This window comes from Emys orbicularis, chromosome 2 (genome assembly GCF_028017835.1).
Source record: "Emys orbicularis isolate rEmyOrb1 chromosome 2, rEmyOrb1.hap1, whole genome shotgun sequence".
NCBI classification, from domain to species: domain Eukaryota; kingdom Metazoa; phylum Chordata; order Testudines; family Emydidae; genus Emys; species Emys orbicularis.
The window spans coordinates 71,211,503-71,224,709 of NC_088684.1; the positions used below are offsets into that span (position 1 = coordinate 71,211,503).

The window sequence follows — 13,207 nt, forward strand, 5'->3', positions numbered from 1 at the left end:
TCCTAATCCGTATCTATAAATGTGTCCTAAAGGGATCTGAGATGAAACTGCAACGCTTGCCGCGGTGGGCGGGGAAGTGTGGTGGGGCCAGGCAATCCGGAGAGCCCTCCTTCTCCCCCCGCTGCCCCCCACCCCAGCGCAGCGGGGCTAGCACTAGCACGGTCCCCAGCCCGGCAGCGCGCACTGTAGACGCGGGAGAGGAGAGGGGTGTGCTGAGCCCAGCGCCCTTGCGCCCACCCGGCTCCCTGCGCGTCCAACAACACGCGCCTCCGCTGCGCTCCAGCCAGTCTGGTCCCAGCAGCGCTCTTCTTCCCCTGTGCTCTGCAGCCGGCCTCAGTCAGCCCCCATTGGCTTCGCTCGCTTTCCCCACCCAGTGGGACAGGAGCCGGCCCCAGCATGAGGAGAGGGCTGGGTGCGGACATGGCCAGGAGCTAACCGTGCTCTGCTCTATCTTCTCTCAGGAGCCAGAGAGATGCGAGGGGCAAAGAGATGTCACGCTCTGCCTGCCATCTTCTTCCTGCTGCTCACTTCAGCCCCTGCGCCGCCGGGGGTCGAGGGCAGCAGCAGGGACCTGGAGGCGCCAGGAGGGGACAGGAGGACTCTGCTCGATCTCCTCTTGCAAGCTATCGGGGACAGCCAGAGCCACCAGCCCCACCCACCCCGAAGGGGGGACAGGGTGATCTCCAGGCGCTACAGCGGCAGCGCCCTCTACTCCGCAGCTGTGGACCAAGACCCCCGGGTGACTTCCTCCTCCTCCGCCTCCAGGGAGCGAGCAGCGGGGCAGGTGCCCCGGCTCTTCACCAGCTCCAGGCACGTAGGTAAGAGCAGCGTCCCTTCCCCCGTCCTTTCCCCTCCGCATCCCCGATCCCAGCAGGCTGGGGACGGGTTTCAGTCACTAACCGCTCAGCCTCTCTCCCCATCCCTGGCCTGGCAGAGGAAACTTGTCCTCAGCAGCTGCGGTACTTGTCAGACCTAGGTAGGGTGACCAGATGTCCTAATTTTATAGGGACACTCGCGATTTTTGGGTCTTTTTCTTATATAGGCTCCTATTACCCCCCCCCCCCCCCTGATTTTTCACACTTGCTGTCTGGTCACCCTAGACCTAGGCTGGGAGGAAGGGCGTGTCTCCCCAGCTCCCCCGAGGGCAATCACGCGTATTTTGTCGTGCTCCGTGGGGATCTGTGTTTCAACCCTGCCCTTCTATCTGCGGGAGCGGGACGTGTTGATGGCTTTAGAGCCAGCAGGAGCCAAGCTGACCGTCGTCCTGGCTCCGCTTTCACGTGGATCCCTGCCGCCCAGAGGAGCTGGCCTCAGCCTTGTAGAAACACAGAAGCAGAGAGCGAGCTTCCAGAAATCTGCTTCTGCGCTTCCTTCCCCCTCTGCCCTGGTATCCTCGTCGCTGCTGCTCGGCTCCCGTGGCAGCCACTGCAGCGCGCAAGCTGCAAACTTTCGGTGCAGGCAGGAGCAGCACGCGGATGTTTTGACTAGAGCAGAGCGCGTGGCCCGATGCCCGGGATTGGATGCTGCTGCCTGTGTGAACTGCAGAACTTTCCCCACCTTGTCCTTAAAGTTTCTACCTAAGCGATTCCCATTCACTTTCAGGTCCTCGGGTGCCTTGTTAGCCTTTAAGTGCAGCAGGTCTCCCGAGGCTAAGACGAGCCTGAGTTTACCCCGTGAGCTGCTGTCCCTCTCCCTTACACACCCGCAGGCGGGGCGCAGGAGGTCGGACGATGGGCTGGGGCAGCGGAAAGCACAGCGCTGGGTAGGGAGAGCCGCTGGGGGCGGGGGTGAGCCGCGGCAGCACGGGAGCCTCTTACAGAACAGGGGCCGGGGGCTGCTCCAGGAGAGCTTTTCTTCTTTATCACTTCGCCGTCGTTTCCTGGCAGCTCTCGGCAGCTCCTGGGTTTGTTTCTGCCTTTGCGTCCCTCCCGGGGCAGGCGGTAGACTCAGCGCATCGAGACCCGGTGGTTCTCCTTCCCCTTCCGCCCGCTGCACCCTGAAGGGGACTCCTCTCGGACCCGTACTTTTTAACTAGCAAACAAATATAGGAAGCGATTTATTATCCTGCCGCCTCCGCTTTGGCTCCATTCCCCAAACTAGGAGTTCAGCTTGTCTCGGGCTCCTCGGGGTGTGTGTGTGTGTAGGGGGGAGGTAAAGTCACACCAAATTTACCAAATTATGCGGTCCTTATCTGGAGGAGTGAGAGGGGGAATCGAGTTTACCGGTGTCATGTGATTGTCACTTTGGCTGCAAAAGTCGAGCTTCATATTTTTTGGAAAAACAAAACTACTGAGTAGTGGTTTTAAACCAAGCCCCTCGCGTTTCATATTTACATTGACTTGTTCTCTCCTTGGGTTAGCACAGAAACAATTCTCAGGAAAACGAATTCCTACCCACAGTCTGCGCTGGCAGTTCTCTTCTTCCTAGAATTAAGCGCAGAGAAAATAACTGATGTTACATTTAGCTCTGGATTTATTAATTCAAGATGTCTTGTTTTATTGATCATGACAGCACCATTTGGTCCATATATTAATTAAATGTTAGCCACTTTCATGAGTCTGCGTGGGGGAAATGCAGTTTACCTTTTCTTCTTTTTGTGTGAAGAAGGTCAGAGTAGGTCAGAAACGTTGGTACCATTAAGCAATAAAGTATGGCAGGGGAATGAATTGTGGGTTTGGGCACAAAAGTCAATTGTGATCAACATAATTGTGCACAGCACAGATCAGGTACTAAGATCTTATTGTGATAATAACATCTTGTATCCAGTAATGATGCCAATACACTGAATTACAGTGATTAGTTATTAGCAGAATTCTTTAGTAGATAAATGTATAGATAAGACACACAGTCTTTTGTCTATGTGGTTAGGCTATGTACATTCTACATAACTGGTATTTTTGCATGAAAGTAGCATTATAAGATTTACAAAAAGGAGATTAAAGCGTGAATATATCCTGGCTTTAGCCCACTGGTGTTTTCCATCAGGCTCACTGCCATTTCCTCCGGATGATGCTGGGCAATGAGGAAAAGACACATTAGAAAAGTTGACATGGCAAAAACAAATAAAGTTTGGCCCTTCAGTATTGTACTTATGCCTCTTCTATACACAGTCCTTGACCCCTACATTTCAAAGGGGCAGGAAGATGCAATTAGTGAATACAGTCCCAGGAAGGAGGGTGTCTTTAATGAACCTTCCAACATTTCCCCCAGTGTTTAGACCACCAGTTTACTGAAAAGAGAGGTGCCCATGATGCATGATCTATCACTATCCTGGCTTGGACTACATGTGAGACAACTGCAAATATGTCTGATTTTTCACGGGTCCCCTTTTCAAGGCAACATGCAGGATGCTTGACCAAGTTCCACCATAAGTAATTTATTCTCATGATTGGATGGTAGAAGGACAGAATAATTACACTCCCTGGTCTATGTATAGAAATCCTCAGGCTGGGGAGTGCTATTTTTTTTAAAAAGCATGATAGATGCAAAAGAAGCATAAACCTCTTAGTGTTGAGAGCAGCCAGACTAACTCTGGGAGTTATAAAAAAGTCTATTAGAAAACATGTTCAGATAATATCCCCACAGATTCATGTGCTGACAAGAAGGGTGATAGCAGGGAACATAGGTTTTGACATACCAGAAAAGACTAGTGGGCCATCAAATCCTGTATCCTGTCACTAACAGTTGCTAATATCAGATGCTTTAAAGGAAGGCATAATTATACAATACCTACCATAGAGGCAGTTTCTTATGCACTGAAATATAAAAGTTATAGGCATATAAAATATTTATATCATATCTAATGTAACAGTGACGCTTCATTACCCATATAAATGTCTATTTTTTAGAATCTTTTCTGATGGACAGAGAAATACTTTTGAGTGCAGTTCACACAGCATGGTTTCTTTCTCTTTAAATACTTAGTTTTAGAGAATGTAGTGCTTGTGAAGAATGCAGGACTGATAACCTTGGAAACTGCAGGCCTCCAGTTATCCATAGAACAGGTACAACATGGTTAACCACCGAGCAAGCTTCCTCCCTGACCTAGAGAGATCTTCTCTAGAGTTTAGAAATTTTCATGCCTATTCAGCTTCTGGATTTACTGACACAATAGACAGCGAGAGTGCCAATTACACCTATTTTCATGGCTGAGGTTTTTGAGGTGGCCACCCATACACTTGAAACTGGACTTAGTTAATCAACTCTTTTCATTTATGTCAATGGCATGGTGACAACTTTTGTTTCAGATGGTCACAAAGTGTCTATTGAACTGGATTGATAAAGAGATCTCTCAGTCAGAAGGCTGGTTCACTCAGATCAGGATGCAGATAGAGCTCCTTATTTGGATCATCACTCTTATGTTCATTTTTGAAAATGATCATTTTGTGTCAAATGACAATTCAGTACCCCTTTTTGTTTCTTCTTTCAAAAACAAAAGGTACATGGAGCTATGGCACAGTAGGAGAAACACCTATTTTATGTGTCCTTCCTTTCCCTCTTCTCCTAGGAGCCATTCAATAGATTTGGAGAAAGAGGTCTTAGATTATACTAATCATCTCATATTGTGCATGGAGACCCTTATTTCCAGATCCAGTGAAGATGACAGCTTCATCATCACTTTCTCTCTCTCCACTCAGAACCCAAGTCACAGGAACCTCCATTGCCCAGATCCTTCCAAGTTACATCCGACGAAGTGGGCATTCACCCACGAAAGCTTATGCTTCAATACATCTGTTAGTTTTAAAGGTGCCACAGGACTCTCTGTTGCTTTTTACAGATCCAGACTAACACGGCTACCCCTCTGAAAGATTAACTAAGGAAGTCAAATAAAAATGTTTGACTTCTTAACTTAATAAAATAGAATTACTTATAAAGTGGCTCCATCTGTTACTTTAGCTGATCTTTAGGGGTTGGTCTGTCTGGTGGACATGTTATTCTGGAGAATGGAAAGTTTTGATTACTGTTATTTCCTTTTCTCCCAATATCCAGAAATCTTTACTTTCACACTATACGTAGGAAAAAGTTATTTGAATATTGAAAATAAATAATAATAATAATAATTAATTGGAGAAAGCATAGGCACTGCCTGGAATATCCCATGTGCATCATGACAGAACATACTTTTTAATTTCCTATTATTTTTATAATAATTAGCAAGTTTCTATTCTTCATCAGCCTCAATTCTGTTCTCCATTACATCATTTAAAATCTGAAGTTGTCTGTTGAATTTACACTGGTGTAACTGAGAACAGAACCCGGCTTTGTGGCCTAAAATCCTGGAAAAAAATCAGCTGATATCTTTTAAAATAATATCCTCTCATAGCAAAGGCAAAATTTGAGCCACATAGCTGTTGTGAATTTAGATGACTCTTTCCTCTACAAAAAGAGAGAATAGTGAATATATACGGTCTTTTAATTTTTAGGACTACTTTAGCATGTAGGCTACACCAAAGCTGTTCCTGTTTTGCAGAAAGTATTTGGATAAAAGGCAGCTAAGAAAATCTCATGAAATTAATGAAATATTCATGTTTACCCAAACATTCAATTAGAAGATAATCTGAGGACCACCGTATCTTTGTGGGAAATACAGCTTTAATTTTCAGATGAAAAGGCAGAATTGAAAACTCATGTACTCAGAGTAATGATGATTAGGAAGCCACAGTTACATATAGGGAATAGGGAGAAAATTTCAATCATGGTTCAAAAAGGAGGGACCCATAACAACTTTTCAAAGCAAAAAATATGCTTCTTAATATGACGAGTTCTCAGACTTATAGAGGCTCAAAGTATGGATGTTGTAGTAGCAAATTTAACTCCATTAGGGATAACACACTATTCAAAGGAACAACGTGTATTTTTAGTCACATTCTAGAAGACATCCTAGCAGAAGATTGTCTTTTGGTTGCTAGATATTACTTTGTCTGAATACCTCTCTGGGGAATAGGTGCTCACTTTCGCTAATCAAAATGGCCAAACAGAGCCAGTGGAGAATCCCCTCTGTGCAGGGGAACTCACCACTGATGGAAACCTGGCAGATGCTGATCAGCCACCTCCTGTAACAGCTGCCCTACCCACTCCCACTGTAGAAGAGGATGAAGGGGGTGGCTGGGTGGAGAGGGACTGTGGTAGAATAGCACTTTACTAAGCCTGATACCTCTCTGGCATAAGGACCCCAAATGTGTAAGTTAGAGCTTTTTCCCACAGCTGGAAGTTGAGCTGGGTCTGTGTAGGTGAGGCTCAAAGAGCTGGAAATGGCGCTGTATCAGCAATCCCCCTCACTGTCGCTGTGCAGAGTTTGGATACAGTCAAGAATCTGTTTCACTATCCATGCCCTGAAGAACCTACAGTCTAATTCAATGTAAGACCTAAGTAAAGGGAGACAAATAAAAACACCTTCCCAGCATGATTTGTTTAACCATAAACATGTGATCTGTAATCAATTCACAGTGAACTGGAATCATAGGTTCACACAACATGGATCCACCATAAAATATGTTACTTTTAACTGTAAACTAATCAACCATGTTGTCTTCTGATCAGGTTATATTTTAAATTTGTAAAAATATATTTAAAAAATTGCTCACTACAGTATTTTTACCATATGCAAATTTAGAATCAGCATAATAAATATATACATATATAATATTCATGTATGCAAATTCATGCAATTTGTATACAACTTAATGCTTTAAATGTTCAAGTTTTGAGAGGCGAGTAACTTTAAAAAAAATCTTATTAATATTAGTAGGGGCCTGACCCAGTAAGGTGCTCAGCACCAGTGCCCATTGGGGGCCCTAAGCAGCAATATTTTTGGAGGCCCTCACACACAACACATACTAATAATTAGTTGGGGACCCCCTTGAGCTGCTCAGGGCTATAAGCAATTGCTTAGTCATCTTATGCCTAGTGCAGGCTCTGCTCAGCACTTTGGGCCTGGATACACAAAAGGACTTAGGCATTGTGACTCTGAGAGTCACAGCACCTAACTTTTAGATGCCTGGAAAATCACAGGAGCACATTACGATTCACCATGCCGAATTAGGTGCCTAGGCTCCCTGTAGAATGAACGAGAAGAGAGAGATGCCGGACTGTGATTCACAAAAGTCAGCGTGCTAGTCAGGAAGCTGCCAAAGCTAGCCAATGGGAGTTGCCAACCAGAGGGGTATATGCTAAGTTCCACCCCTCTCTCAGTGATAAACACTTAAGTCTGGGCTGCAGGGAGGCCCCTGCCTCTGCTAGCGATTTACAGCCAGGAACCCTCTTTGGATGCTGGGTATTAGAAAAGTTAAAAATAAAAATCAGTGATGTATCCATTACTAAACAAGGGAAAATCTTCTGATGCTTTCTGGAATCCTGTTTGTATTGTATAACTATATTTAGCATGACAAATGAGCCCCAATAAATAATGGGTTAAATTTTGGCTCCATTGAAATCAATGGCAAAATTCCTATGGACTTTAATAGGGCCAAGGTTTTACCCAATACAGAAGGAAGCAAATAACAGGTAAAATAAATTAGCTTCAAAATAATCTGTGGCAAGGACTGGATGGTTCATAGGATCAATAATGGGATGTGAATTTTTACCTCTATGCCAGTAATGTGACTCAGCCTAGCTTGGTAGTGAGTCTATGACCAAACTGTTGAATGACATAAATCAATAAGCTATTTATTTTATTCTGTATTATTATCCAATTACTTGTTAACCCAGCAGGGGCATAGCAATGAGCCAAAGGTGGTGGGTGATGGTCTGGATGAACAAGAGTTACAATAGGGTAAGACTATGGGATATGTTTATTGTTACATAGGCATCTATTCAGCGGCATATAGTGTACATGTAGCTACAGACAGCAGTGTGGATGTTGTGAAAGACTCTGGCAGAGGCAAGGAAGTGGGAAAAGGCTTCAGCAGCTCCCTGCTGCTGGAGTCATTCACTGGGGCGAGAAAAGGCTCTGGTGGGGGATAGGTAGCACAGTAAGGCTGATCCTTTCCCCACTGGTCAAGTCTTCCCCTGAAGTGAGGGAAAGGCTCCTGCAGTGGGGAGCTACTGGAATCTTTCCCTGCCGCAGTGGGGAGCTGCTGGAGTTTTGCCTTGAGACGGGGAAAGGCCTCAGCTGCTGGCAGAGCCTTTCCCCACTGCTGGAGTCTGTTACTGTGGTCGGTAAGGGCACCAGCAGCGGGGAGCAGCCCCCCTGCCCCACCAGAGCCTTTCGCCACTGCCTGAGTCTTTTCCAGGGAAAGGCTCCAGCAATGGGGATCCAGCTGGACACTACACTGCTAAAACAGCATTGTAGCTGGGGAGACACAGTTTGGGCGAGTAGAGCATCAGGTAGGGTATGTACTTCAATACACATCCACTCTCTTCAGGCATGTCTTAACTTGTCTAAGCCATCCCTCACTGTTTACACTGCTATTTATTCCCATGCTAGAGCGGCAGTATGAGTAAGTACAGTACACACCACCAAACGAAGTGTGCAGTTTAGAAACCCCCATAGATTTTTTTAAGGCAAGAAGGGACTACTGTGAGCATCTTGTCTGACCTCCTGCATAACACAGGCCACAAGACTTGCCTCTATTAATTCTGGCTTCAAGTCTAACAGCTGTGCTTGAACTGGAACATATAATTTAGAAAAACATCCAAGCTTGATTTAAAATTTTCCTTTGATGGAGAATCCAACACAACCTTTGATAAATTGTTCCCAGTGCCAGATTAAAGGATATTTGGGCTATGCACTATGGAAATCATTCAAATTAGGCCTGGCTGCCCCCTCATCATGCCTGAGGGGCAGCCAGGCCAAACCTGAGCGGCACTGAGTCCCTGTGTTCCAGGTCACAGCACCACCCACCCAAATCCTGTAGAAGTGCACTAAACAGACATTGGTTAATCCAGGCATGGTTGTTCCAATGGTTAACTACCTAAATTGTTAAAAATTTGCACCTTTATTTCTAGTCTGAATTTGTCTAGCTTCAACTTCCTGCCTTGGATAGTGTTATATCTTTCTCTGCTACATTGAAGAGTGCATTATCAAATATTTGTTCCCTGTGTTGGTACTTATAGACTAGGACCAAATCAACCCTTAACCTTCTCTTTGATAAAATGAATAGATTGAGCTCTTTGAAACTTTCACTATAAGGCATGTTTTCCAATCCTTTAATCATCCTTGTGGCTCTTCTCTGAACCCTCTCTAATTTATCAACTTGCTTCTTGAATTGTGGATACCAGAATGAACACAGATTTCCAGCAGTGGTTGTACCAGTGCCAGATACAGAGGAAACATACTCTTTCTACCCCTAGTTGCTATTCCCCTGCTTATATATCCAAGGATCACATTAGCTCTTTTGGCCACAGAATCACACTTGGAGCTCATTTTCAGCTGATTATCCACCATGACCTTCAAGTTTTTTTTTCAGAGCACTGCTTCCCAGGATAGAGTCCTCCATCCTGTCTTTATGGCCAGCATTCTTTGTATGAAAAAGTGTTACTTTACCATACTGAAACACATACTGTTTTCTTGCAGTCAGCTTACCCAAGATATCCAGATTGCTATGTATCAGTGACCTGTCCATTTCAATATTTACCAGGTCCCCCTGAATCTTTGCATTATCTGAAAATTGTATCTGTGATTATTTTATGTTTTTTCCCCCTCCAAATCATTGATAAAGATGCCAGGAACATATCCTCCTGAGACCCCTCTAAAAACACAGCCCATTGACAATGAATCCCTCATTATAATTACATTTTGAGACCTATCATTTCACTAATTTTTAATTCATTTAATGTATGCCATGTTAAATTTGTATCATTCTAGTTTATTAATCAAGATGTCGGGTGGTACTAAGTCAAATGCCTTTACAGAAGTCTAAGTATATTATATCAGCACTATAACCTTTATTAGCCAAGCTTGTAATCTCATCAAAAATTGATATGAAATTAGTTTGACAAGATCTATTTTCCAGAAACTTATATTGATTGGCATTATTATGTTACTTTCCTTTAATTCTTTATTAATCAAGTCCCTTATCAGCCATTACATGATTTTTCCTGGAATCGATGTCAGGCTACCAGGCTTGTAGTTACCTGGGTCATTCCATTTACCTTTTAAAATATTGGAACATCATTAACTTTCTTTCAGTTCTCTGGAACTTCCCCTTTACTACAAAACTTACTGAAAATCAGTATTAACAGTCCAGAGAGAGCCTTGATCAGATCTTATAAGCTCTTGCATGCAAGTTATCTAGATCTGCTAATTAAAAATGTTTAACTTTAGTAGATGCTGTTTAATATCATACTTAGTTTCTGTTGGAATGGAAAGTATTTAATCTCATCATCATCATCATCATATGATATGAATACAGTTTTTTCTCCAAATATAGAATTCTACATATCCATCTAGTAATGGACTCATTGCCATTGTTAGATTTTTTTTTTTACGTATATCAAGAATGAAAGGAATCCTATCTGTGGACCTAAACTATTATTATTATTATTATTATTATTATTATTTGGATTTAGTTTTAAATTAATTTTAAATGTTTGGGACTATGTCTGGAATGAGGGTCATGGTGGAGGACAGTGGGGAAAAGCTTTCTGAAAGAAGTGGGTTTTCTGGAGGGTTTTTCAGGCAGAGAATGAAGTTGTGTGATATCATGGTTTTGGAATACTACGGTAGTAATTGCATTAGAAATACTGTGTGGGATTCTCAAAAGTGCGTAAGTGTCAGAACATAGGGCACATGAAGCAGAGTAGAAAAGAAATGATATATAGGCAGGGTGCAAAAGGTGAGGATAAGGAGTTTGAATATGATATTGGGGTAAACTGGAAGCCAGTGCAAACATTCAGGAAGGCTGACATGTTCAAAAGCACCAGACAAAGAAGATGCAGATAAGTTTGAAGGGTATACTGTGAAATTTGGGGAGGCCAGTGAGAGGAAGTTTCAGGAGTCAACAGGACCAGAGTAGTAAGAATGGAGAGGAAGGGATGAATTTTAGAGAAACTCTAAGTGGAGAACAGATAGGATTTAACAATGGCCTTTAATTAGCAAGCAAATTAATGTGCTTTGACCTAGTCCTTTTTGAAAGGGGACGAGTCAAAGTGCATTAACAAACTGTTAATGCAGCAGAGTTCACGTGGACAATTAATATGAGGTGCTAGTCCAGGGTAGATTCACACTCCAGTTTGCCACAAACTAATTGTTCATGTAGACAGGGCCGGCTCCAGGCACCAGCCTTCCAAGCAGGTGCTTGGGGCGGCAATCTGCAAGGGGCGGCAGTCCATGTGTTTTTGCCCCCAAGCAGTGCACCGAATTGCCGCCGCGGACGGCGGGGGCAGTCCGTGCGCCATTAGGGCGGCACGCGCGTTTCCGCGGCAGTGGCAATTCGGCGGCAGCTTCTATGTTCAGCTGCCTGCGGCGGCAATTCGGCGGCAGCTTTTGTCTTCCGGCTGAAGACAGAAGCTGCCGCCGAATTGCCGCCGCCACGGAAACGCACTTGCCGCCCTAACGGCACATGGACTGCCCCCGCCGTGCGCGGCGGCAATTCGGCGCACTGCTTGGGGCGGCAAAAACAGTAGAGCTGGCCCTGCATGTAGACAAACCCTAGATGTGATGGAGGAAAGGAAAAAGGGTGTCCTTAGATTACTCTACGGCTGTGAACTTTGGTGTCATTAGAGATGGTGAAGTTGACAGTGACAGAGAAGGAGAGAGGATTTATTTATTTATTTTTTTGAGGGAGGAAAAATAAGGAGTTCCTTTTCACTTTGAGTTTAAATCAATGACTGGACATTTGAGAGATATTTCCCAGTTAAAGAAGCAGGGCCAGATAGAATGAGAGAGGTCAGAATTGCTGAGGTGGATTTGGGTATCATTAGCTTAGGGGTGATAACTGAATTAGTGAGAGTTGGTGGGATCACCCATGTATACCACAAAAAAGTGAGAAGAGGAGGGAGGTAGTTAAGGGGCCCTGCGAGACACTGGATGAGAGTGGGAAGTATGTAAGATGAAAATGAGGGGCCACCTAGCAATACAGTGACTGGAGAGGTAGGATGGAAACTGATTCAGTTTGCCATAGTCCAGTTTCTATCAGAAAAGTGTCCACATCACAGTTAGCAGTTTTTGGAAGCCTTGTTGCCAGTTTCAGCAGAGGCCAGAGGTTGATTTTTTATTTTTACAGATGTTCTTTCCAAGTGAGAGTGGAAGGAGTTTGCCAGGGTAAAAGTATGCCTGTACTGCATCTGTATTGTAGAGGATTTAATCTCCAGCACTGCTTATCTAGCACTTTTCACAAATAAATTTACTAAAATAATAACGTATTTTTGCTTTTCCTAAACAGTGCCATTTAAAATATGTTTTAAAACATTTTCTCAATATATCCTTATTTCAAAGAATTACACTTATATAAACATATCACAAGTGCTTTCTTCTGTAGAAGAAGTACTTGATTGAGATTGTACTGAAAGCTATAATTCCCTGAGTAATATTTTGATGTTTGTGCTTTGAGTAGGTTTGCTTTTGGTTATGAGGTAGGAATTGACCATGGGTTGTTAGAAAAGGGTAAGGTGTCTGTGGACATATGGATAGCTCAGTGGTTTGAGCATTGGTCTGCTCAACCCAGGGTTGTGAGTTCAATCCTTGAGGTGGCCACTTAGGGATCTGGGGCAAAATCAGTACTTGGTTCTGCTAGTGAAGGCAGGGGGCTGGACTCAATGACCATTCAAGGTCCCTTCCAGTTCTAGGAGATAGGCTAGGATATGTACACAGCGGGATAGTATTTTCTATTCAAACATCTTTTCAACTGATTACTTGTGGCTTTTATAATAACATAAGTTTTTAAGCAATAGTATAAATTCCATATGCATGAAAATAATTCCTCCAATTACTCTGGAGGAAAATCAGCAATGTCTAACTATACTTTACCAAATCTCTAAAAATGACTAATGTGTACTAGGAGAGAAATACCTAGCTGGACACTCTGTGGAGGAGCCCACCAAAGAGAATGGAAGAACTTCCATTGACCTCAGTGGGCTTTGTGTCTAGCCCACTTACAAAATCTGTCTGATACGTGACACAGAACTGCCTGGAAGTGAGTTTTACTTTCTAAAGTGACCATTACAATAGCTAATAAGTTGACAGTCTGATTTCTTTCAGAATACATACTTTTATTAGTCATCATTATTACATTAGGGCTGGTGATGATTTTGGAAATTTGTCTGCACA

At 43.8% G+C, this 13,207-nt stretch overlaps 1 protein-coding gene across 1 annotated transcript in view; it reads left to right on the forward strand.

Moving 5' to 3' along the window:
* The first annotated feature begins 472 nt into the window (after positions 1–472).
* ALKAL1 (ALK and LTK ligand 1) overlaps positions 473–13,207 on the forward strand; it is a 40,379-nt gene continuing 27,644 nt past the window's right edge. The window contains exon 1 of the mRNA XM_065397665.1: positions 473–818. Coding sequence (XP_065253737.1) covers positions 473–818 — 346 coding nt within the window. The remainder of the gene's footprint in view (positions 819–13,207) is intronic.